This window comes from Paramormyrops kingsleyae, chromosome 11 (genome assembly GCF_048594095.1).
Source record: "Paramormyrops kingsleyae isolate MSU_618 chromosome 11, PKINGS_0.4, whole genome shotgun sequence".
Taxonomy (NCBI): Eukaryota; Metazoa; Chordata; class Actinopteri; order Osteoglossiformes; family Mormyridae; genus Paramormyrops; species Paramormyrops kingsleyae.
In genome coordinates this window covers 4901847-4928455 of record NC_132807.1, presented here as the reverse complement: position 1 = coordinate 4928455, position 26609 = coordinate 4901847, and the positions used below count along the sequence as shown (strand labels likewise).

Sequence of the window (26609 nt, the reverse complement as noted above, 5' to 3'; positions counted from 1 at the left end):
TGTAAGACTCACGCAAAGAGCTCTTTTTATATCCGTGACATGCAGACTTGGACGATTCTAAGAGGCTCATTTATAATGTCAGCAGTAACCAACACTGAGGCAAAATGTAGTAAAGATACCATATTTGTCCATGAAATTGGGGGTAAATCAATAGGCCTCTGTGCTCCGGGAACTTTGCGTGAAAGATATGAGACCTGAGACCTTGAGCTGTGTTCAGCGCCCCCTCTGGGGGAGCAGGCAGGAGCAGTGGCTACTGTTTTTATTCTTGCACTGGACCCGCCCACCGTGTCTGCACAGGTGTGTTGTGCTGTTGCTACTTCGGCGAGTGAGGCCTCCATATTCACCACTGGCCAGTGGCAGGATCCTGATACCCGCCCCACTGCATTGCACTGCTTACTTTCCGTATGGGCAAATTACAAGCAAAGTCCACGTGGCATTGCAACACAAAACAGGGAAACTTGAAAGTAATGCGATTGCATACCACTGTACTAATGAGGCAATACTATTTTCATTACTTCATGATTCAGAGTAGCTGTAATAGCAACGTAATCATTCCAGAAGTGCTGCTATTGCATGATAAGATACAAAGACCTCGAGAGCAATGCATACTTTAAAACTGCTGTTGACTGTTAAAACTAGCATGCCGACCGTGTCATAATCAGAGCAAATGGGTTTTCAGGAAAATGTATGAAGAGTTATGATAAAACAAAATGGGGTGAACAGTTTTGGGCTGAAAGAGGTGGATCTGGAAGGTTTCAGAGCCGACTCCATGCAGAGGGCATCAGGCCAGGCTTTAGCGTGTTCAGGAGTGAGCTGCAGATGGTACAAGGGTTAGGAACCCAAGACTCATTGATCATTTTTGAACACCAGAGAACTTCCTGTTAATTCTGAAGCTTAAAGAGGAAGTGCTTCTTCAGAAGACAATATAAAAGTCCTGCGAAATGCAAGGTACCACCAAAATAGATATAGGTGAAAGAAGCATCGTAATTTCCATCATTTATCAATAAGTTCTTATCCATGGAAGGGAATTCAGGATGCTGGTCTTCCACAGGGCACACTTACATGGTAAGGGCAATTAGGAGACGTCGAACAGAGTCAGGGCAGGACTCAAACCCAGAATGCCGCAGAAGCATGGCCCACAGAGGCATCACCCTGCCTACATCTTGTCCTGACCACAGGGAAATGCTTAAGCCTGTGAAGCAGAACCTCACCGGCAGTGAAACAGAACCCACACAGTATGTGCGGGGAAGCAGCATCAGGGCACGGACACTGGCATTGTTCTGAAGACGGAGGCAGAAAACGAGACAGCAATGCAGAACCTCACTGGCAGTGAAGCAGACTGTATGAAATGGGTCGGGACCATTTTAGTGGGGTTTTACGGATGGGTGAGGTTAAATAAAAGCCTGATGGGCAGTGAAGGGCTCTCACCTGAACATTCAGGTCAGTCTCTTAGACAGACTCAGCTCATTACCGATGATGCCAGTGGGTCACAGACCACATATTGACTTTTAAACCTTGACATTTGCTTCCTAATATGTATGGTCAGTTAAAGCAACTTCTCAATGAAAATTATGTGTCCACTCCGCCATGACGATACATCAAAACGGAAATGAATATAAGGTGGAACCTAAGGGAAAATATGGACTTTTGATGTCCTTAGGTTTTGTCAAGGTCATTATCTACTCTGAGACCTGAACAGTGATTGTTTTTCAGGTTTTTTGAGCTCTCAGAGAGACACCTTGCTTGCAGGAGGGATATGCTGATGACTGGGGACTGAGTAAATTTACTGCTGGGGCAATCCACCCCCCCGCCTGGGTCTCCACATCCCTCACAGAAAGTCTCCGGCCCCGGCAGTCCTGCTCCGTGTTGCATGTCCTTCTAAATGAATCTGCTCCATCAAGCTGCCTTCTGTCATGCTCTGAGCATGAACACAACATAGGAGCAGCAGGGGGCGCCCTGCCTTCCAGTATCACACTCCAAAGACAAAACCTGCATTTTATTAGTTAGCATGGCTGCAGATCATTCCAGATAGACTGACTGACAGGATTTGTGTATGATTCTTGGTTGACTTCAGTTATATATTAAATAAATTTTCAAAAAATGACCTAACATCCATTAAAATATATACTACACAGACCCATGACCCAGACAAAAAGATGGTTGTAACTGGTTAAAAGATTGATGGATGGATGGATGGATGGATGGATGGTTATATAATAAATAAATCCATCAAAGGACCATTTGTTTGTTCCTGCTTTCAGAGCCATGACTGGTGAGAGATACTGAGTTTTGCAATATGTATATATAGAAATTTTGTTTAATTTGACTTTAGATGTGAACAGAGTTTGGTTATTGTAAAAGCTGTCACATCCCAATAAGTACCAGATTGATTTTTCACCCTGGCTGGAAAGAGAAACGGCTTAGTTGGTTAATGGAAATGTCCTTAACTGGCATACGCAGCTTGCTGCTGTGTGGAGGTCTTGAAAATGAAGCCAAATTCAACACAGGTCACAAACCAAATCCTGGCTACCTGCAGGGAGGAGGGCATGATTGCTCTCCAGACAAGTTGTAATTTGTTGGTCTGGCCCAAATACAGTTTTACAAGGCTGTGATTCATTGGCAATACCTATTAAGAGAGGGGAGTGCTTGGTACACCAAATCTCTAATGGCATTAGTGGAAAACTGAACCTGAGACCCTTAATTATACTGAGTTAAACGGGAGCAGGTGGACCTGGACTGCACGCAGTTTAGAGATGAGACTCGGTTGTCCACGAGAGGATTGAACACCAGTGATTACGCCATTTAGGGGCGGCTGCGTCCCGTTGGGAAGGCGTCGCCCTTTCGGCTCAGCAAACATGTTCTGCTGCAGACTCCCTGCCTCAGACTTTATGACGGACGTGTTTGGCCAGGTCCCGCTGAAGGCCAGGAGATCGATAAACATGCATTATTTATTGTGCGCGTGTTTGACTTGTATTTAAGTGCGGCCAAATTAGCTACAAAATATTTAGTCGCTAAAGGTAAAAAAAAAAAATTAAGAACTATACATATGCAGTACATCCATTTTTTTTAAAACCACTGCACCGAATGAGACACGTGGTCTTTTAACCCCTGGTGACAAATACCACATTTAGGGATGACGAACTTTCCTAAGGAAAAGAAGAGCAAGGGCACAGACAGACCTTACACCAGGGGTGCCCAACTCCAGTCCTGGGGGGCCAGAGCCCTGCACATTTTTGGGTTTCCCCTCATTTAACAAACACACTCCTTGTGCTAATTACCACACAGCTCTTGAGCTGAATCATTTATGGTGGAACAGGGAAAGAACTAAGCTACACAGGGCTCCAGGACTGGAGTTGGGCACCCCTGCTTTACACAATGGGGTGGCCAGACAGCCAGGGGTGGGCTATCCCCCTCGGTACATTATGCCTGTCGCAAGCATTATCTATTAATAGTCACGCGATCGGATTGGTAACAAGCAACAATAAACATGTTGAGGTTATTGGTCTGGGCTGTCTTCCTTCTGGTGGACGGGGACACCAGGGTTCCGCACACGAAGCTACATGGATGTAACACTTTTATTCCCTTATAAATAGCCTGTAGGGTTTGCAAACTACCCCAGCGGTTTTGACGTAGCTAATTTTAGGTTCATAATGGAATAATACAAATTTGCCGTATGATGTTTTGCGTGAGCGTCTGGGAGCGTGAGCGTCACGCCTAATGCGTGAGAGTTGGCAGCCCTGCGACACGCCGTGACGAGTGCTGCTTCTCCGGCATCACGCACTCCCCCGAGTCCTGCCTTCCCATTACTGGCCACTTAGATGGTCAATTGATCAACTGGTCATTTAGTCTATTGGCCAATTAATCCCAAGAGAAATTTACGTGTGAAGTCTGGGCTGAACTCGGCAATCAATTAGAATTTTATTCGGTTTCATTTTAATTTCAGTGGGTATTGATTTATACAGAAGCGGTGGAACACTGTTTCTTCTGCTTGTTGCACATCGCGAACCTCATTTTCCAGATGCTTCCGGCATCGTTACTGCGTATGGAACTGAAATATCTGGGGATTGCGAGCAATTACAAAGGTTAATGATGATGATGATACATTGGGATGTGCATCAGTTGTCCAATCAGTGTGGAAAGTTCACCGTTAGGCATCGTCCCGAAAAGTGGCAACTCCATCTTCCATAACTGTTTGTCCATTATAGGGTCTCTGATAACGATAACAGATTAAATGTACTACACCCATAACACTTTCAGTTCGGTGTGTGTTTCAGACACACAAGCTTTTTCCATTTCCTTTATAGAAGTAATAGATGCCGAGACCTCAGATACTAAGAGGGCACCGCACCAACGCTCAGAGACGGGATGAAACCATTTATTCGCGCATGTCTCGGAGTTTATGTTGCATTCGCTTCCCAATACTCATCCCAGTTCAAAGAGAAGAAATAAATCGCGTTGCCGGAGCTCCCCGTTTAGTCTGTCAGCAGATATAAACATCTAAAGTAATTCCCAAAAGTTTCACGTCTGTGATGTTCCCTAGGATGAGCTGCACGGCGTACCATATGAAAACCGCCTGATTTTCCGGGTGACCACGGAAGATCAGAGCGCCTCGTAAATCTGCGCAGCATTAACTGCGTTCACGGTCCAGCGCTGTCGCGGTTCAGCGGCGGGGACGCGCACGGCAGCGCGCAGAGAGACGCACGTACAGCTGATTTACCTCCCGCTCCTACTACATTTACCACGGCTGTCAGCTCCGCCTATCAACCATAATAACAACCTTTAGCTATAAATCACCTTTCCTACGACTGGTTCGCAGCACGAAGTGAGCGGATGGGGTACAGGTGGAAGTTGATAATCTTCTAGGATTCCTCCATAATCAACGTATTTAAAAGTTAGATTCCAGAGAATTCAATGCATACGTAAATAAAGGAAATATCCAGAAAACTTCGAGCCACATCCTCCGCTCCCTGCAAGGCTGGACGGCCATCTGGCGTAGCAGGCATTTTCTGCTGGTGGGCCGACGGGTATGTGGGTCGGGAAAATGTTCCGCTCGAGAAAAGTTATCAAGGAACCACCCCCCCTCCCCCTTCATCGCGGGAAATCCCCCTGTCGGCAAAATTTTTCCAGGGTGCGTGGGGGACCCAAAAGTCCAGGACCGAATCGCAGTTCATTTCATGGATGTACACCAGTGATCAGCACAATAAATGAAGATAACTCGTATAGCTTTGTATTATGTTTGTATTTATGATGCTGTGTCACGGGGGGGCGGTGAGCGCTACATTAGTGTGACCTGAAAAGGTCCGCATGTCGGTTCTTTCGGAGTTTAACCACTCGAGCGTATAGCAGTAGATGGACAGCTGTGAAATAACTGACCATCAGTTATTATCGTTTGGCATATTTAGAAAAATAAATTATCTGAAGTTGAACCCAACTCGGGTTTATTTTTTTCTGTGCCGTCCTGTTGTCTGACTCTCCATTTCCAATCTTGTTACAGACACATAGAGAACTGGACAGAGCTTCAGACGCTGAAGGACGTCGACATGGAACTGTACACCGGGCTTCAGAGGCTGTGAGTATCCAGAACGGGTGGCCATGTCTGGCTTTCTGACGTAGGAGGCGCTATGCTCTGGGGAGGGCAGCAGATTAAGGTAGACAGGCAGGCCTGGCCCAGAATGTCCAGCATCAGCATTAGACTTTCAGGTGGGACATTATTATCCCCTACTGATGGCCTGATGGCTGTCCACCAATCACGGGCAAGCTTTTAATTCCCTCACAGCACGTGCAAGCGGGGGCCCCATGCGGCCATTTAACGGCAATCAAATGACACCTAAAATGCAGGCAGGAAATGTAGTTACGCCCCCCTCCGGCTCAGATTAGCGTGTTGTGATGAGCCCCCCCCCCCCCCAGCACCCACGCCCTCCCCGCCGGCTCCCCTTCCTGACACCGCCCCCCACCTGCCATCTTCCCCGCTAGAGCCGGCTGTCTCCTGAACGGGGCCTTGAGCTGCGGGCCGGCCCGCCGCTTCCTCAAGCCGCCGTCTGGGGGGCCAGGCGTCAGCAGAATTAGCATTTTTCCCATTAACATCGGTCTCACCTGCCCTCCCCCCCCCCACCCGTGCCTCGAGACGTCTCGACGGAGCGACTGCGTCTCTGAAGGTCAGCGGCACAGAGGCGAATGAATCCCTCCTCCAGCCACCATCTGAATATTCAGCTTAGGACGTTTCATATGCAGATGTGGATCAGGTCTCACACAGGACTCTGCGTCTCTCTCAAGCTCCCTGTAGCTTCCCTGTAACCGATTTTAAAAACGTAAAGCTTTTCCCTTAATAATGACCTTTCATAAATGACAGGACTGGAAAAGTACTTTGGGGCAGTATTCTGGAGTCTGGAACATTTGTTGATGAATCCATCCTAACCGTCTAATCTGTCAACTCCTAATTATAGTTATGATCAAATCCAATTCTACTTTCAATTCAGTTATTTGTATAGCGCATTTTCACAACCTTACATTGTTCCAAAGCACTTCTCATTATCACTGCCCAAAGCCCCCAGTGAGCAAGCCAGAGGCGACAGTGGCAAGGAGAAGCTCCCTGGAAGGAAGAAACTTTGGGAGGAACCAGACTCAAAGGGGGAGCCCATCCTCCAGGGCGCAGTGGAGGAAATCAAATTAACAACATAGCAAAATCGTAATTTGCGCTGTCCAGATTTTATGATTTGAGTCTCAATGTGGGGGGGCAGGCAGGTGATGGCAGGCAGGTGCTGGTGCTGCTTCTGATGGCAGGATGAACAGTGGTACAGCAGCAGGGTAGGAAGGAGAGACGTCACAGCGACAAAGGGCAGCCAGGCCAGGCGGACGTCACATGTAGGAGAGGCGTCACAGGCAGCACGGTACCCAGGAGAGGTGGGGGAAATGAAAAGTGCATTAGCCAAAGTAGGGGGGACTAGAGGCAGTGCATACAGTTAGGTGAGTGCAGTGTGTAAGCTCCAGCAGATAAGGCTGTGGCCTTCCTTTAGGGGGGAGAGGCAGGTGGGAACGCAGGCATGGTGAGGCCCTGGACGTCAGCACTCCAATTCCACCAGGGAGTGTGAAGCTAGAGTGACACTGACAGTTCAGTTCATCCAAAGCCAATGGCACTGATCCCCACCCAGCTCTGCACCTCACACTGTAGGTCTAACTGGGGGTGAGCAGTTAGCTAGAGCTAACTGTGGCGGGAGGCACGGGGGACACAGAGAGAGCATGCACAACGCACATGTGTATTGTCCTGTAGGCGGGGCTCGAACCTGCTGCCCTGGAGGCGTGAGTCAGCCCGTCGCTGAGCCTCCTCGCTGCCTGTTGTGAATAACGTGGTTTTTGCACACTACCGATCCTACCATCCGTGTAAATAAAGACAGAATGAAGCTGGTTTTCATAATAATCTCCCCCTAATAATATTTGCTGGGCAGGGACAGCTTAGATCACTGCACAGTGTTTTTACACTCCCGGATATTGCTGCTAGCCGGCTAATTTATTATCTGACTGCCAGATCTGCTCCGTCCAATTTTTTTCAAACTACAAAAAGTAAATGACTCGACTCCACCTGCTATATTTCCTCAGCTGAGCTGTCGGTGTGCATGCCTGACATTATATAAGGTCTTTATCGGATGCTGTTATTAGGCTGGTCATAATGCAGTTTGCCCTGTGGGATGTAAATGTCTGCTTGCAGCACACGCACATCTTGGTTTTCCTCTGTGAATTCCTGCTATTTTTTTAAGGATGCTTTCTCCAGGCATTATTCTGGAACCAGGACAAGGTTGGACATTGGTTTGAAGTTAATAAGCGGCCATTATAGCTGGGGACAGAGCCCCCTCCCTCCCCCGCAGGATCCCTCAGCTTCAGAGGTAGTCAGGAGAACCGTTGTCTAATCCCACATCTCTCCCTTTTTTCAGAACCATCATGAACTGCAACCTCCGAGTGATCCAATCGCGCGCCTTCGCTCAGAACCCCCACCTGCGCTACATGTGAGTCCATGTAACTTTATCTTCCTTTTTCTTATTCTGTCCCATTAAAAAAATTTATGCTACATTAATAGACAGGAATGGCATTACGGATCTGAAAGAGAGACATAATTTTATATATTAGGAAAAGCAAACAGACGGCAATGTTTCACTTTGGCTGTAAATGGATTCCTGTTACGCTGAGCCTGCCTGGTTGGAGGTATGCACGATTGCGCACTATTCCTCACTATTCCGCCCAATTCCGTGGATATCTGTGCTCCTTATCTCCTGCCGTCTCCTTGATGATTTACCCTCTGGTTAGCGCTCCTCGCTGCAAGATATTAAAGGTGGAAGCTTCATGTTTTATTTTAATAGCTCGAGTTGTGTGTCACCTCTCACTGTGCCTGTGACAGTGACATACGGAGAGCGACCTCTGTGCTCTGAGTGCATAAAGCTGCCGGAAATGGGGTGCGGGGGGGGAATTTTCCTAACAAACAAAGGCCGGTCTTGCAGTGTGATAGTATGCAGTTCATCAGTGTTCTTAGGGTAAATACAGAGGGAAAGTGAATTGCTCAGTGCTAGCATGGAGCAGCCATTTGCAGCGTAAGCTACCCATTAAGGGCTGTGTGTAGCAGTGTATGCTATCGCATTTATGACTTACGGAGGACTGGCAATTGGCTCCTTATATGGCCGGATAGAGGATGGGCCGGGATAACCAGGAACACCTCATCAGCACATAAAGAATTCGAGCAAGAGTGAAGAGTGGAGTGCTTTCATCTGAACTGCAAGCGGATCATTTACTGTGCTGATGGATGTTTGGTAGGGGGGTGTCGATCCTCCTCTTGGGTGGAGTCTGCTGTGGGATCCCAGTTTAAAGGGGGATAAAGGGATATGGGCATTTCAGTTGAGCCGTTTTGCCCTGGCTGGTTCATCCGGAAGATGTTGCTGTGGTTTCTGTGGTTACATGCTCCTCGTCTCCGTGGCCCTGATGCGGACTGAGCCGTCCACCCCGTGCGGACACGCCGTGTTGAGTCCCTGACACCCTGTGAAGCCGTGATACGTGTAACCGTCTGACCACAGTCTTGTCCAACATTCTCTTCATATCACAGCTAAGCTGCAATTTTATACAGGAACATCACGAGCATGAAGAGCAGAACTTGGGCGTTTCCATGAAGGTACTAAAGCTGAAAAGTTGTGAAGTTGTTATTAGGGATGAGAGGTGGCCAGGGGCGTAAGAACTGGGGGGTGGGGGGGCCTGCATCGCCCAGTATTTGGGTTCATTGCCCCCCCCCCCCCCCCCATAAATAGACCTTTTCATTTAAAATATTAAGTCTGCCCCAATATCAAACACTCTGTTACACCATTGGGGGTTGAGGTTACTGTTAGTTACTGTTGAACGCCATTAGTAGGAACTTACCCCAGGGGTCTGAGATGAGAGGGCTTCGACCCCCCCCAATCCTCAATACGCTGACGTCTTCTCATTACCGTGTCCTTGAGTGAACAGATTTTCCATCATTTTTAAAACCAAACTTGACTGTTGCCAACCTGTAATGGGACCCCCAGCCCCCCGTAACCAAGGGAAACCGAATTCTGAGAGGGAGGGGCTTGATGCTCGGCAGGGGAGTGAAGAAACATGGTCGGTCCTGCAAAGCTGGACACCTGTGATGCTCCTGGGCCACCTCAGTCAGGGCGACTCATGCCACACTGCCCACGCACCTCCATCAGCAGGGTAGGGCTTTCATCTAATCATGTGGAGCTGCCGGCCGTGGCCGGGATTCCCCACAGACTGCCACTGCTGAAGTCTGTGACTCGCTGTTGGAATAATATAATAATATAACGTGTTTGCTGTAAGTAATACATCTCTGCCGAAATCGATCGAGCAGCATGAGGCGTGCATTTTCTGAGGCTGTGTTTGAAAGTGTTCTTAATTGCTTTGGATAGTAAGATGTAGAGATGCACCGATACCGATATTCGGATCGGTATCGGCGCCGATCCAGACCTATTTGACGGATCGGATATCGGCCATGCGTGACCGATCCACGTCCTATACTTACTTATTTAGTTTTTGGCAATCAATCGCACGACAGCGCTTTCCCATTTTACATTTTTTTTTGCGGCATTCGAATCGAACGCTTTCGCTGCCCCTCAGTCTTTTTTGCTACAGTGGGTGTGAGTACAGTGACTTCCGCCTGCTGTGACGTCATGCGCATACCCTTCGCAGTACGAGGAGCGTAAGATAAGACGTGACGATCTGGGAGTATTTTACGCTTTTAACAGAAACCAGTAGCACAACAATTTGCAATCTATGTAAAATAAAGTTTTGAGGTGGGAATAGCGTTTAATGGACAATCCCATTTAACAAAGCGCACGCAACTGCGAGACAAAACAAAGCAATGGATGATTTGGGAGTCGCTAACGTAATTGGACTGTTTTGCGAACTCGCTGCAGCTTGTGATACAAGAGGGGCTGCCATCGCAACAAAAGTGTAACTGCGCTGACGCCAATGGGAGAAAAAACTGTGTTCAAATTTTAAGCATTCGCCACTTGTGTATACTTGCTTTGAAGATATTCATATTGAACTGCAAATGCCTCAAAAACGCTTAAAACAAACGAGGTGGAACAATACGTTTATTAATGTTTGTATGTTTGTAGTAGCCTAATTAAATGTTTTTTTTGTCATACATTTTTTCCATCTGTATTTACTAGCTTAAAAAAAATAATATATAAAGTATAACAAAGTAAAAAGAGCTCTTGTATGGGAATCTGTATCGTATCGGTAGTTGTGTATCGGAATCGGATCGAAACTGAAAAAATGTGGATCGCCCATTTCTAGTCAGATGTCCGCTGTGAGAAGGGACCCACAGAGGGACCCTACTGTTATTTGACGTATGAAAAGAGTCCTGGGAGATCTTTAGGGACGCCTGTCGCGGGGGCTGTAAAAGGTCACTCCTGGGGCGAGGGGAGCCAGCGATGGTTCCCATTAAACCCCTCTGTGTCTTCGCACTCCAGAATGTCCTTATCATTCACACAATTCTTCCCTCGATGCTGGGCTTATGTCGCCTTCCTGCAGCAAAGATGGGAACAGTTACACACATTTTGTGATCAATTAATGGACACCTCAAGTCCCTCCTGTGTGTGTCGGGGGGGGGGGGTGATCATCACCTGCCCTGATCATGTACATGCTGTACGTAACCTTGGAGAATCGGTCTCTAGTATCTGTGTGTGTCCTTGTCTGGATTATTAATGACTATTTATTAATCCAGACTGCGTCAATCAAAATGCAGACCGGCAGACTCTGTGTGTGTGTGTGTGTGTGTGTGTCGATCTAATTCGACATGTTGCATCGCTAAGTGAGACGTTTTTATCGTTCCCAGGCATGATAGTTGTTTTTGGTTTGATGTGTCTGGCTTTCCTGGTTAAATGTCATCCAACTGTTTCCAATATTCACCTTGTTCTAATGACACACTGACCCTAAACTACTCCCTCTGTCTTCCACTGTGTCATTTGTGTCTGCTTGTCTTTCTGCGGGTCTGTGTTGTGATTGACATTTTGGGGCAGTTGATAGACTGCAGTGCTGCCCCTTTAAGGAAGAGACTGATTTGACTCGCGGCCACCTTACTGGGGAGCAAACCGGATCCGTAAGTGAATACTGCTTTGAGAAACGACGCAGGCGCTCTGAACAAACACAGGACCCTGCTTCACTTCCCGGGATGGCCATTCAGGCTGCTGTACGACAGAGAAATCATTGTGTCATTTACCGGAATCTCAGCCGCTGTTGAATGATTTTGAAGATAACTGCCTTTGTGGATGTTATGTACTTTACTGTGTAGGATAGAATACATTAAAATTTATTGCTTCTGGGCTACAAATATCCCACTGCAGATTATAACTGACTGAAATAGTTCGGCCATTTAATGCGATAAAATTCCGGATGGCGATGCCAGAACAGGAACTCATTAGCGTGTGTGTGTGTGTGTAGGGGGGGGGGGGGGGGTTGGGGGGGTCATTTCTGCCAGTCTAAACAATTCCACATAAACTTATTTGTGTGTTGATCTGTCTGTTGCATCCCCAGCAGGTATGGCCGCTATTCTCGCCCATCTGACAGTGTGCCTTCCCAGGCTTCTCTGCAGTGGCTCTCACGCGCTCCTTCTGCAACTTCCCGAGCAATTCCAGGCTTCCGATTACACCCATACGGCACAGATACAGCAATGCGCCAGAAACACGTAATAAGACTGCAATTCCCTAACAGCCGAGGACGCAGCTTAGAGAACTCAGGTTTATTCTGCTTTGGTGTGATCTTGCTGAGGATTCTCTGAATTCTGCACGGGAGACACTGAAATCACAAAATCATCAGATTTCGCATGGGTACAACAGCCGGCCCCCAGGGATCTGAGGGGAACTGTCTGGCTTGTGACATTCTGGGTTTGCACTATCCCTAAGTTTTTGGTAGTTTGTTCCCAAAATGAAGGGCTGCATTGTGGATATAGCTGCATAGTGCTGGTTTCTTGGAGTGAGATAATAGGAGCAGGAAGCTTGGTTCTCTCTTGTCTTTAGGTAATTCACCAAATGAAGCACAATTAGGCATTGAGATAATCGGTGGATCTGTGCTATTCTGCCTCAGCCAGTTCCCTACATCTGGATATCGGTGCTGTGTGCAGTCACAGCAGTAACTGAGTGTTTCCGTCAGTCAGCATTAGTGATGGCTCTCTCCCAATCTCTCTCTCTCACCCCCAGTCTCTCTCTCCCTCCCAATCTCTCACTCTCTATCCACTGGTTTTCTGCACTTCAATTTTACTCCCTAACCCTATTTGTGAAATCTAGAAATTTTCGCTCGGTGAAATGGAAATAGATTTGGAGGATTTTTCAAGTAGAAATGGCTTGTTAAATCAGTGACTCTCACATTTCTAGCAAAGTGCTATATGAATTTTAGGGCTACTGGAGACTACAATCATCAAGACTGTGACAGCATATGAAACCTGGGACATCCAAGAGAGCAAGACTTATTAGTGATGAGCTTGATCTTAAATCCATTACTGACAATGATTATGATTACATATTATTTTTGGGAATGGTAACCACTATAATGCATCAGTGACCAGAGCTCAGGCTTTCATTTTTAACTGAGGGGCTTTTGTGATTGAGATTCAGTAAAAACAATATTGCAGCGTTTAAAACATGGCTTGTCTCCAAGTGGTCCTTTTGCTGGCCTTTGTCAGGCCAGTTAGTCTTTTGGTCATTTTGACCTTAGGCGGCTGCAACATGCTATGCAAATTTTTCTGTTTCTCTACCTTCCTGATCAAAACACTTAGGATATCCGCTTTCCAAATTAATATTCTTAGCAATTCTGTCTGCACAAAACAAACTGTTTTTTTTTTTAGCTGTTTAAAGCAGAGAGTATTGATTTTTTTCTTCTACTCTGAGTCTCATTATTTGATAAAAAATTCCCCTCTAGACGTTTATATTAAAGAAAAAAATTGAGCCTAAATGGCTTGATTAGAGAAAAAACTCACAATGTAACATCGTGCCTCATTCTCCTCCGATTGCATTAGAGGGAGAATTTGCAGAGCGCATGCGGTTCTGGGTTTTAGGTCCCGTCTCCTAAGCCCGGATTCGGGGGCATGACTAAAGGACCGGGGTGATCCATGGAGGTTGTTCTCACAGGGGAGAACCAGGTCATCGGCCAGCCCAAACGGTGCCGGTTCACCGTGGCCTGGTTGTTTGTGATGCTGTTGCTTTGTGGGGTGTGCGGGATGCTGCATGTCCAGCAGGAAATGCCCAACCCCCTGCTCCTTCGTGTTATAATACATTTGGGATCCTCTCTGGCTGATGGATCAATCTAAATTCCCTTTCCCAAATTTTTTTGTAGCTTGGCTAAGTGATTCTTTTCTCATTGGTGCTGTCCTTGTTCTTGGGGGGCTGGGCTGTCGGGATCCGCATGTTCTCGTTCGACACACTGCAGGCTGCGGTGAGCGAGGAGGAGGGCGCTCTCCCTCCCGTGGCCAGTAAGCGTCACTGTGGAGCGACATTGGGTCCTTACAAGCGTAGCAATGTTCAGATTCAGGGATTCTGAGCTCTCGTCACGAGCCAATTAACCAACTGTCATCCAGCTGCTGAGTGTATATAGTTTTTGAGAATGATTCACGTTAACGACGCGTCAGCGTGTTAAACGGAGTGGCTGTGTGGTCAACCTCGGCTGCGGCTCTTAACCCAAGTGAAGGGCTGAGCTTTGGAAGTTGGTCCTTCCAGAAGCTGCTGTCTGGTCTTTCCCACATTTGGATTTTTGAAAGCTGTCTTGGGTTTTTGGCCATGAGATTCCTTCTGGTTCTTTCCTTGTTAAATTGTGATGATTAACAGGATCCGGGACACACCGTAATGAGTTAAGCTCATCTCTCATCCTGTAACCAATTCTGGAGGGAGATCCAGAGCCAAAATGCCTGTTCGTAATGTTTCATTAGATTTTAGAGTTCAGTGTACTGTTTTATAATAGTCACTGACTGCTTGGTATTTACAAGCGATAATGCATTTTCCTAATAAGTGTCTGGGAATGTTCACCCTTGGTTTGTTCTCCATCCATCCATCCATCCATCCATCTGTCCATCCATCCATCCATCCATCCATCCGTCCATCCATCCATCCGTCCATCTGTCCAAGTTTTTTTAATAACCATTCGTCAGATCCATGGTCATGATGAGCTTGGAGCTTGTCTTAGAAAACACCATATCTCGGTCTATCACACACACACACACACACACACAGAGGCAGGAACCAGACCCACCACCCTGGAGGTGTGAGGGCACGGTGCCCCCCCCCCTTGCCGTCAGCATTGAAGCCGGCCGGTCAGCACCTCTGCCTGCTGGCTTGCATGTGTCCTGTATGGATGTGCTGTTGGCTCTGAGTGAGTGATGTAAGAGTGACTCTCCATTCGCTGCCAGGTGGGCGTCGATCTCCGCCGGTCCCGCAGCATTGGCCGACGCTGTTACTATGTGGGAAAGGTTACCTGCCGTCTCGTCCCGTTCCCCCACGGAGCTCGTAACTCCCTCCGTCGTACACTACACACTGCGGTGAGCTGGAATGGGCTGTGATTGGGAAGCAGAGACAGGGTGTGGGACAGTTAAAAGACCCCCCCCCCCCCTTCTCAGTTAGCTGTCAGCCCATGAAGCCCCTCACAGCTTCCTCCTTTCCCCCCGGAATGGCGATGTTCCTCTCTGGAGAGTCTTCTCTTCCACTCTGTGCTAATTCGTCCCATTGCACTAATTCAAGCAGACAGACTCCTGACAGAGGCTGGAAAGGGGCGGGGCTTCAGTAATTAAGAGTGACAAAGGCAGGGACCAAGCTGGGCAAGTTGAGGTTATCTGTCGCTAGACTTAATCGCTCCCTGAATCTTGCCGGGACTTTGTGTCAGCGTGGGCAGGAGGTACAGCAGCCACTCAGCAGCGCCTGTGGGGGGGGGGGGGGTCGGCTTGGCATAGCATTCACCTGGATCATTTTCCAGAGGAAAAAATCATAACCAGTTGGAGATGATGTGACCTTTTATCTTGCAAAATGATGACATATAATTAAACTGTGGATGATCGGTTGGAAGATGGGTGCATGTAGTAGCTTTGAGTTTCCAAAAATGTAATAAAACTCAGTCTCCTAAAAGTGCTCTTTCAGACTCATGGCTCACAGCCCAAGGACAGAAACCTTTAGGGCTGTAAAGGGAGAGTTTACTCCTCAATCCGCAGGCCGCTTTCCGATGTGGGAGAGCGGGTATGCACTCAGGAATTTTTTATGAGGAATCCTAAAGAGTTATAGGGATTGAAATCTGTTATTTCTCCTCTGTAGCTTTTGAAAAAGATCAGGGAAGAACCTGCCAGGGGCTCAGAAAAACACACTTGGCCTGAGAAGCGGCACTAATTGGTTCCTCTGTTAGTTTCACGGGAACCTTTGACGGCGGTGCACCGAGAGACCTCTGACAGGGAGATGGCAGCCCCTGAGGGATCAGGGTGTTGGGGGATGGTGGAGGAAGGGGTGGGGCTAAGTACATACAGGACCACCCAGTGAGCCCATAGCCACACCCACACCCTCAATGTGTTTGATGACAAGTTAAAGGGCCCAAATTTACATTTGGCATAGTACAAGGGGCGTGTTGAGAAACAGTGGGTGGCAATGTTCCAATACCTTGGCCATCATGCCAAGCACATGATAGTAGTGGTAAATCAGCACTGCCCCCTACAGGCACCTTGTTACAACATGAAATGAATATAAATGCTCATGGCCGTAACCGCAGTGGTCGGGGGGTGTGGGATTCAGATCTGGGGCTTAATCTGGGGAATGTTAGGCTATTGGGTTTTGGAAAAAGACAAAACAAAAAACAGTAACCTTCTTAGGGGTGACACTTCCGTTCTCTTGGTGACCTTGTGCTCTGTATCACATAGACCCCTCCTTCAACCTGGGGGGGGGGGGGGGGCGTTGAGGAGTTCAATTAATTTGTACAGTGCTTTCTAATTACAAGGAGCGGAGAAAATGCGAGGGGTTCTGGTGGTGATTTTCCGAAGGCAGATGAGAAGCCCACATGATTAAAACTGCAATCGCAATTAGGGCTGTCACTTTGCCGATTAGAGACGTCACTCCCATGGCCGGGCCCCCATTCAGTGGCCCTGAGCCGCCTGTCATCCCAGCTTCCATTACAAGAATGCATAAAAAAATATAATAACTCACATTAATGGCCAGCATTGCAAACTGCCATCAAAATTGGCAGCAATTAGAGGAATACTTAGATCCTGCTAATACAGTTCCTACTATTGCCGTTTATCATATCTTCCAGCAAAGCTGTTTAAATCGCCTGCTGTATATTAAGGAGTGACGTCACGTGGCATAGCATGTGTTTCGATCGACTATGGTGTCACTATCAGTGTTTATGTAAGACACAACGTGAAAAGCTCACATTTATCCCGCTCGCCCACGTCGCTAAGCTACGATGCCGTCGCTAGGATACTCTCTCGGCTTGCTTACCTGCGGGGTGCCAGCCGTCGGATTGCAGATTTGTGTGCGTGGTCCTACCAGCCATAGCCAAATAAGCTAAATAACGTTAATCATTAACTTTGCGTTAAGCATATTTAAGCGTATTGCGACTTCATAATGCGCGTGAGAAGTTCCCTCATTCGCTCATATCTGATTTTGGATGATTTCTGCTCCCCAAACCCAATGCACACCTAACCCTCCTCAGACTCAGTGCCCCTGTTTTTTTTGGGTCCCTTTATCTCTTTCGCTTTGATGAACCAAGATGGCGGTCAGTCTTCTCTATATCCACCATTCCCAAATGACACTGCTGACCTGTCTTCCCGTCCCCAGACCCCGTGGAAACTTCTGCAGGATGTCCCTCCTGCAGAAGGTCTTATGCCTCTGAGCCAAACACACTGACCCATTAATCCAGTCTCACCTGAAGCGGGGCAACTTACAGCATTATCACCTGGCACTGGGTTCCTGCTTTGGCGCTAGGCCTCAGATGTTGCAGCTGGTTTCTGTGCTTTCTGCCCGTGTTGTTCTTTTGGGGGGGGGGGGGTGCAGGTATGCTGTGTTCTCACCCCCATCACCACCTACTCCCCTAACCTTAGCTCCCTACCCCCGACGGCTACCACTTGCGTCATCACCGACAGCTTAGAGATGCACAGCGAACTCACCTTCTATATTTGGAGGGGCACGTGTGGAGGCGGCCCCCCCACCTTTCGGAAGGCCGGCGTGACTCAGGGTGCCTCCCCCTGGGGAAAAGGCCACGATATTCCTGCCGGGATCATCTCACCTTTGACATCTGAAGCTCTTTCATCCCGGCTGCAGGCCGAAGCGACGCTCTGTTGGTGCTCTCCATGACTGTGTGTGTGGATAACATCATGGATAACATCAATTTTATAAAAATGTACAAAACTAAAACTGCAATCAAAAAAACTAAGAATATCAAAAGATTTGTATTTTGTTTGGTTACTTATGGTTAAGGTTAGGGCTGGGTGGGGGTTAAGGTCTGCATGTTGGGATTAGAGTTTTCTCTATATAAATAAATGGAGAGTCCCCACAAAGATATTATTACAAACCTGTGTGTGTGTGTGTGTGTGTGTGCGCGCACACGCGCATGCCCCTTGGAAATAGGAGTGTGATGCGTGGTAGCCTTATGCACAGGAACGTACCAAAAAACCCCAACAGAATAGGGGGGTTACTCAGCCTGCAATAATAGCAGGCCAGTCCTAGGTTATGAGGACACAGGGGATAGCAGCCTTGCTTGTAGCCACTTTACCTGTTAGCGCACCCTCCATTCTGGCACTGATGGCACGTTCCTCTCCTGTGCTCTGTGTCCTGCGCAGGTAGCCGGTAGCCTTGTCAGCTGACAGGCAGCACTTCACACACTCAGTTCATCACCCCTAAAAAAGAAAGATGGCTTCCCCTGTTCATCAGTCCTGACTGCCCAAAGTGGCCTCAGTGTTTTTTTTTTTTTTCGGTGTTTGTTATGACGATAAAGGAGAGAGGGCGTCAGTGGCATGGCGGGGGCATGTTGGGGCGATGAGCCGAGCCGGGCTGCAATTTACCGGGCCCTTGGATCCGTGTTCTGCACTCAGCCAGGCCTGTGTGCTGACAGACAGCTGCCCGGCCTGAACACAGCGGCCGGGAGTGCGGGAGCGTCCACCTGTCAGTCACGCTGCGCGGAGGGACCTGCTACTGTACCTGTGGAAGAACAGCGAAATAGGGAAAGGAATTCCGTGTAGGATTTGAGTCCGTTTCTGTAAGAAAACGGAAGGCCTGCATCTCCTGGGCATTTTCTCAGCACTGCCTGAGCTGACGCTGCAGTCAGTCTCGTGCTGGAAGAGCCGGGATCCCGCATGGGGGTGAGCATCCGTCACCTCGCATCCGCCCCCCTGCTCGCTCGCTCTCCACTCCGGCTCCTCGGAGTCTGCTTCACTGCGACATGTGAAGGACGGTGTGTGTTTACATTCTCTGTCTCCTCTGAGAGCAGCCGTCCGTAGTCATGGCGGCCCGTGCTCAGGTGCAGTGTGCAGTGTGCAGCGTGCGCTGATATCTGTGAAGATGAGGGAAGCTAATTTGTGAAACACAGCCACGGCCCTCTGAGAACCCAGAATGGTAACAATCAGAATACCCTTCATGTTCTGGATTTAATGCTGAGGCCCTTACGCTTGATTCCGTCTGTTACTCTAAAGGTGAATGCTGTTCATCAGGGAATCAGTGTTGAATGTATAGGCCGAGCGTATGGCAGTGCATGGATGTGGACAAGCAAGAATCTGGACAGGGGCAGTGGGGGGGTTCATCAGCTTTTTTCCAGTGAAGGATGAAGGATGAACATGTCATAGGACTGCGTGTAGGGGGATTCCATGCACTTACTGCCAGGAATGCTTTCCTGATCCATAGCGAGTGTAAATGCGGTGAAATCTGAAGGGATGCACAGTAACAAACGGCGAGCAGCTTCCTTTGAACGTTTGCATCTTTTCTGCTCTGTCGGTATATTTACCTAGTAAATAGTGTGAAAAACCCTTCTGCCAGATGCTTTGATGATATTAATGAATATAAAAATACCGTAGCCGTTTAAAATAAGCCACATTAATGTTAATACCATGGGATGAACGCTCTTCAGTGCTGTTAAAATGGAAGATTTACACTAACCTCCAGTAAATTACGCACTGAGGAGACTGCAGCCTTTTTCCTCTCGGAGTGTCCCGTCTCCCTCTGCCTTCGATGTTTTTATTTCGCTGCCGCCTGATGGGGGGCGGAGGGAGAATGTGGGGGCGTGTGCTGCCGTCATGCTGGGGTGTCACCGGCTCCAGGAGAGCGCGTGGGGGCGGCAGGAGGGGGAGGAGCTGTGCGAGTGGGCGGGTATCCTGTTCCCCAGCCCGTGACGCTTCTCAGGGGGTCACGCAGTAACTCGCAGCGCTTGGACACGCCAGCCACACGGCAGCCACACGGCAGCTTTCACCATGTATAAAACACACATCATGTCTGTGGATTGTCACTGCGGTGTGTTAACATCAGTATGATGCCGGTATTAACGATCTGTTCATGTGTGACTGTGTGAATGTGAAAATTATTTATTCTAAAAGTTATATATTTCATGAAGGCAGCTTCATTCATTTTAGCGGCTCAGTTGCAGATGCTTGGCCACGCCCCCTGGGGTCCCGCTCTCCTCACACAGAGAGGCTTCCTTAGTCACTCTGCCTCTTTGTGATGTGAGCTTTGACTCCCCATGTGAAACCAGCTCAGACTGCAGCTCTCCCATGGTCACCTGGGCCAATGGTGGTGGCAGCTCCCCCCCACCCCCCGATGGCCACCCTGTCTGCCCCCCCCCCACCCCGGCGCTCTGAGTTATTGATCAGCCCTGCGCCTGTCAACATCTCTGCGAGAAAGTGACTGATGGTGTGGGGGCGGTAGCAGGTGAAATAGATATGACATGAACTGGGGCACACTGCTTAACTGGATGGGGGGGCTGGAGAGAAGAGAGGAAGTGAGGGGAAAGAAAGGAGGAGGGTGAGAATGGAGACCGGCAAAGGGAAGGAGAGAGAGGGGGAGGGAGAGATTTTGCAGAGGTTCAGAACAATCTCTGTTATCTGTGCATTTTTCCCATTTTCAAAGCAAGAAGTCTTTGGGCGTCTGAGCATTTTTTCTCCCTCTTTCATTGACGTTGAGGATCAGTAATAATATAAACACATGATCTACAGCTTCCTGATTTGACACTAATGGGAAAATCTATTTCCTGTATTTTGTTTTTTTTTTCATTAGTCATACATTACTGTGAAGTATACTTTGTTTCTTTATGACGTGCCGACCTCTTACCATGTGAAAAATAATGTCTACCTTTATCTCTACATAACACCCAGTATGATGTCCAATGTCCTTTTCGTCCTTCACAGCTTGTCTAAGTTGATTACATTGATTTATGTGCAACTTGTCATATTTACATAAGTTTTGGCTGAGGCCTGCAGACTGTCATCCAATGACAAACGCTCTTGTGGTCACCTGACTGCTGTGTGTGTTTTAAGTAGCGTGGGTTAATAATACCTGAATAATCCAGAGGACACGTCCCGATTGTCATTGGGACAGTGTGTTTGGTTTGGGGCCGGTCGTTATCTCTGCGGCTGTGATGCGGAGCAGCAGTCCTGTGGTTTGCTGTTGTTTGTGCTTCCCTGTTCCTTTTGTTTTACACTCTGTGGGAATGATGAATTAGTGTAGGTGAATTACGCCGGTAGCTGCAGAACCGCAGGGATCATAAGCGAAACAATTAGTGAGAGTCTAAGTGCCCGGCTGGAGTTCGCGCCGGACAAACAGCCTTGTGTCACCTCCCCCCTGCGCTCTGAGCCAAGTCAGCCCTCCGCCCCACACCGGGCGCATTTCAAGGAGACGATGGGCCTTCATGCCTATTCACTTATTTGCCTGGCACACCAGCACCCGAAAGCGCTCATCATCGTCATCATCATCATCATCGGTCCACACTGTGAATTCTCAACACTGAGCCACATTAGATGGTGGATACTTCTGGAATGTCATCCAATTGCATTTTTAAATTAACCAGTAGCTTAACCCAAAGAATTATGTTTTTTTCCACTATGTACAGATGGACATAGTTTCTAGAGCAATTTGTGGTCCTGGTTCCTTATTCTGGATCACAGCCTGGCCATTTCTGGGATTCGAACCAACATCCTATGGGTTGCAAGTTGATTACTTTAGTAACACACTGCTGAAACATCACATCTTCGTTATATACAAAAGTAAGTTTAACTAGTCTTGCCCGGTTTGTCGAGTAGTGACAGGAAGGAAGGGGAGAGGGTGGATAGGGGAATTAATTAAGAGCAGTTGTTGAGAGATAATTATTTACTGATCAAACAATGACAGTGTTGTAATGTGGAGTTGGGGAGATAATTCCGTTATCACTCGTTATTTCCCACATGGATTAAAGGAGAAGAATATGCATTTTGCTTTAATTATACATGTTTGAAGTCTCTACTGCAGGTTTGATTCATTGTGCCGCATGCTGGGAGACATTAAGAAGCTCTCTAATCTAATTAAAATCGCACTAGTAATTTACTACTACTCGTCCACCAGATCATAAACGGACACAAGATCATGGCTTTGATGTTTCTTAGTCTTTTCCCTGATTTGTGTATGAAAATCATGATGTGCTTGCCCTGGTCTCCTCCTGGAGACCCTGAGGGGCAGGTGATCCCATCGCTGTAAGGTCCAACATAAACGTTAAAGACACAGAATAGTAGCAGCTGTGTTCGACAATTAGCTAATGCAGTATTTCTCAATCCGGTCCTTGGGGACCTAGAGACAGTCCATGTTTTTGCTGCCTCCCAGCTCCCTTCCTAGGACCTAGGAGGGAGCAGAAATGTGGACCATCTGGCAGGGAGCTGGGAGGGAGCAAAAACGTGGATTGTCTCTAAGTCCCCAAGGACTGGATTGGGAGACACTGAGCTATCGTTTTTGTCCAAGCGATTTATGAGTTTTCCCAGGGAAGATCAGATGAAGTATCATACCCAGGAGTACAACAGGCGGCCCGTTGTCAAGGAGCTTCAATTTTGTTCTCGTGTCCTTAAGCACGCTGCCATTTTCTATCTCGAGCGTCACATGTTTCTGATCTTTCATATAACTTCAATGGCCCCATGTCTTTAAAACTTTCTTAATAATGTTCCTGGAAACGGCACCATCGAGAGCTTTGCCCGTAAGATGGTTTGCTATTGAAAAGGTACAAAATGGTGACAGAACAGGCCTGAGGAAGAAGGAAGGCCGAGGAAGACAGAGCGCCCTCTATAATTATGAATAATGGATATTCCAGCAATTTCTCTGCTCAAAGACAGACAGAATGGGCCCTAATAATGTTGCATTTTAAATGGAAATGGGTCTGAGCTGAGAAGTAATGACACGGACATTTTAAAACAAAATATCTAGGGGAAAAGACCAAAAAAATATCAAGGGTGAGTCCTTTGTGCCTTTGAAGCCTCTGGTCCTGTGTTACACTGATTCACTCATTGCACTGATCCCTCTCAATTTTCATAATTGCACGCTGCCCATCATTGGGTTTCTCGTCACGTGTGACGGCTGATTTATTTTTTATTTATTGCCTTCCACCAAATCCAATTTGAGTTGACATTTCTCTGCACTGTGGCAGAGGATGACCTTTGAAAAGGACACTTCCTACCGGCTCTGCAAAGGCCGCCTGCGAGTCCGAATCGGTCCGTTTCGACCTGGCCCACCTCTCTGGAGCTGGCCCACTTTTAGCCGTTTTCAAAAGCAGGCCGGCATTTTGCTGAGTGCGCCGATAACAGACCGTGTTCAGCAGAACCTGGCGCTTTCGGGATTCCGTGCAAATCTGGCCTTTTTCCCGTCACATGATGACCGAGGCTGTTTCGTGGTCGATCTGTACGTGAACAAACAAATCGAACATAACAGATAGAATGAGACTTTCTCACATTTATTTGTCTGATCGGATGGTGACTGTGCTTCTAGAAAGATACTGAGTTTCCTCTGTTTGGGCTAAATACTGTCTATTATTGATGAAGTCGGCAGATTGATGTCCTGCTTTCATAAAGACCCAGTTATTAATTGTAAATCTAATGGTAGCGGTTGTAGAAGTAATTAGTGATAATAGTTAAGGTAGTTAGCAGTAATGATAGTTCTAGTACAGCAATTGTGCCTTTGAGAGCCTGTTACCCTCTTTAGAAAAGGAGATCCACCGATCTATTTCCCAGAATCCCCCACACGAGCCAGAGAGATAGTGCCAGGTCGTACAGGACATGAGGCAGGGGGCACACTGGGAGAGAGTGCCACCAGCATGGACATGTGGAGAAGCTTCACGTGCTCAGCCTGGGCTAAAGTCGAGCCCACTGGCTGGGATGTTTGAGGCCACAGGGCTACCTTAGACCCCTTGGCTGTTTAGTTACTGTTCGGTTCTGTGGTGGGCAGTGATCCAGGGATGTGCTCACAGAGGCAACTTTGTCCTTGAAGAGGCATCCAGGAAATGCTTCTGGGAATCTGGCAACTGGGTGCCTCACTCCAGCCATGGAATTTCCTCCCATCCTCTTCATCCTCCCCATTCCCTGTACACTCCTCATCCTCCCAATTCACTCCATCCTCCTCATCCTCCCAATTCTCCCTGTGCTCCGCATCCTCTCCATTCTCTTCCTGATCCTCCCAATTGTCTCCATGCTCCTCATTCTCCCCATTCTCTCTGCTCCCCTCCTCTTCATCCTCCCAGTTCTCTCCATTCTCCCATCCTCCTCATCCTCCCCATTCCCTTTACTCTCCTCATCCTCCCCATTGTCTCCATGCTCCGCATCCTCTCCATCCTCCTCCTCATTCTCCCCATTCCCTCTATACTCCTCATCCTCTCCATCCTCTTCATCTCCCCATTCTCTGTATGCTCCTATCTACGTCGTCTTCCTCATCCTCCCCATTCTCTCCATTGTCCTCATCCTTCCCAACTTCAGCATCTTCCTCATCCTCCTCCTTATCCCTCCCATCCTTCCACATTCTTTCCCTTCCTCTCAGCAAAAGCGCTGACAGGAAAGGCTCTCTCTGAGGAACGCCGGCTGCATCGCCGAGATGAGAGTCAGAGGGTTCTCAGCCTGCCGTTGCCATGGAGACTGGTCCGAGCGGGGAGCGCTGCTGCTTGTGAGCGGATGCGGTGCTGGGCCGGCGGAGCGGCCACACTCAGGATTTAGTCGCCCTCGTCTTCGACGTGGGTCACAGCACTGAAGTTCCCTCACTGGGTTTTTACATCAGTGCGTGAGCCCACAGCCCCAAAGTGACGACGTGAAAAGGAGCAAACAAAAGCAAACAAGTACAGCATAGCAGCATTAAAGTGTTTCTGTTTGGTCTGTGTGGTAAAGTGTGCATTAATGTATGGAATACATTGATAGCCCTCCCCCAACACACACACACACATGCATGCACGAACGCACGCATGCACGCACGCGCGCACACACACGCGCACACACACGCACACACACACACACAGAAAAACAAGTTTGTAATTATATCTTTGTGGGGACTTTCCGTTTGTTTCTGTGGGGAAAACTCTAATGCCAACCTGATACCCTTAATCCCTACCCAGCCCTAACCGTAACCATAAATAACCAAGCAAAATACAAGGCTTGTAGCATTTTTAGTTTTTTCATTGCATTCACAGATCTTTGTGGGGACCTGAAAAATTGTCCCCTCAATGTCCAAATAGCAGGTGTGTATGACATTGTGGGGACGCACAGACACACACGGTGACAGACCCTTATTCCTTTACATGGCACCTTGGGAGCAGCAAGTGACTCTCCCATTGGCATCTCCAGGCTGCAGGAGCTAGCAGATCTGCACGCCCCCTCATACCGGTGTTGGAGGTACGGGGTAGAGTGGATTGAACTCCAACCAGGAGAGTTTACAAGCAGTGAATGCCTTTCTGCATGAGGATGCGGCCATTTTGGTGTGAACCTCACTCCCCTCCCCCCACTCACCTGACCGCAGTCAGCACCCCCTGTGCTTCACCTGGCCGAGCCAAGTCTGGGATGATGCACCACGCTTGGCTGCAATAAAGTGCAGGAAACTGCAGAATACAAACTGATTACATGTCGGCGGCTTGTGCTGTGATCTGACATGGGTCATGGGGGGGTTTTTAGCTCTCGACTGCGGGGTGGGGGGGGGGGGGGGGGGGACTTTTACATGTGGCAGCATCATCATTTAATATAACCATGAAAAATCATCATTGTGCTGGTGCCAGAGCTGTAGCTCAACTGGTTTTAATGTACAGACAGCATTTATTCCTGTGTTTCCTTTAATCTCCTGTGACTTGCTGCAAACAGGAGATTGCCCCTAAACCAAAAATCCAGGGGCCTGTATCACAAAGGAGGATTTCTTGCTTAGCCAGATAACTTGTTGGATTTAAGGTAGTCTGAGCTAAATGTAAGTGAAGGAAGATATAGTCCATTTAGCCCAAACTGCCTTAAATCTGACAAGTTATCCAGCTAAGCAAGAAATCCTGCTTTGTGAAACAGGCTCCAGATTTCATCATTTGGTTAGGTTTGCTGAAAGGTTTGTGTTGAATTTCCTTCCTTATCTGGTCTTCATGCTGTGAATTTCGAGATGATAGGTTTTCTGTCCTTCATGTGGAATTATTGTACCATCCATCCATCCATCCATCCATCCAGGGTTTTGGGGGGCTTTGAGAAATCTGCTCATTAAATTAAATGCAGCATTCCCTGTTGCTGTGTGGTATGGTGATTTTTTATTTTTTTTTATCACTGCAGATTTTGAACACCTTCCCTTCTTTTCCTTTTAGAAACTTGTCCAAGAATCCCTTAAGCACCTTATCATGGCAGCTGTTCCAGAACCTTCAACTCACCGAGCTGTAAGTTGCACCAGCCGCCTTCACCTGTTGTTTTGTCTGTGTTTCTCCTTTTAAAATGGGTCATTAGTAGCCTGTGCGTCGTTCCTTCTATTTATGCAGTAACATAATTGTGTTTGTATCTCATAGAATCTTTAGTAAATTACATCCCATGCCTACTGGAGGTGTTCAGTTTGTGGCCTGGGGGTTTATGAAGCTGGATTCATTCTGAAGAAGTCACATTAAGTGCCCTGTTGGGGACTGGTTTAGAGGTGGAGCCCCCGGTGGTCAGTTGG

At 47.9% G+C, this 26609-nt stretch overlaps 1 protein-coding gene across 1 annotated transcript in view; it reads left to right on the top strand.

Moving 5' to 3' along the window:
• Positions 1-26609, top strand: part of LOC111845116 (NT-3 growth factor receptor-like) — a 115118-nt gene that overhangs the window by 24343 nt on the left and 64166 nt on the right. The window contains exons 2-4 of the mRNA XM_023814257.2: positions 5495-5569; positions 7926-7997; positions 26269-26337. Of these exons, the coding sequence (XP_023670025.1) occupies positions 5495-5569; positions 7926-7997; positions 26269-26337 (216 nt within the window). The remainder of the gene's footprint in view (positions 1-5494; positions 5570-7925; positions 7998-26268; positions 26338-26609) is intronic.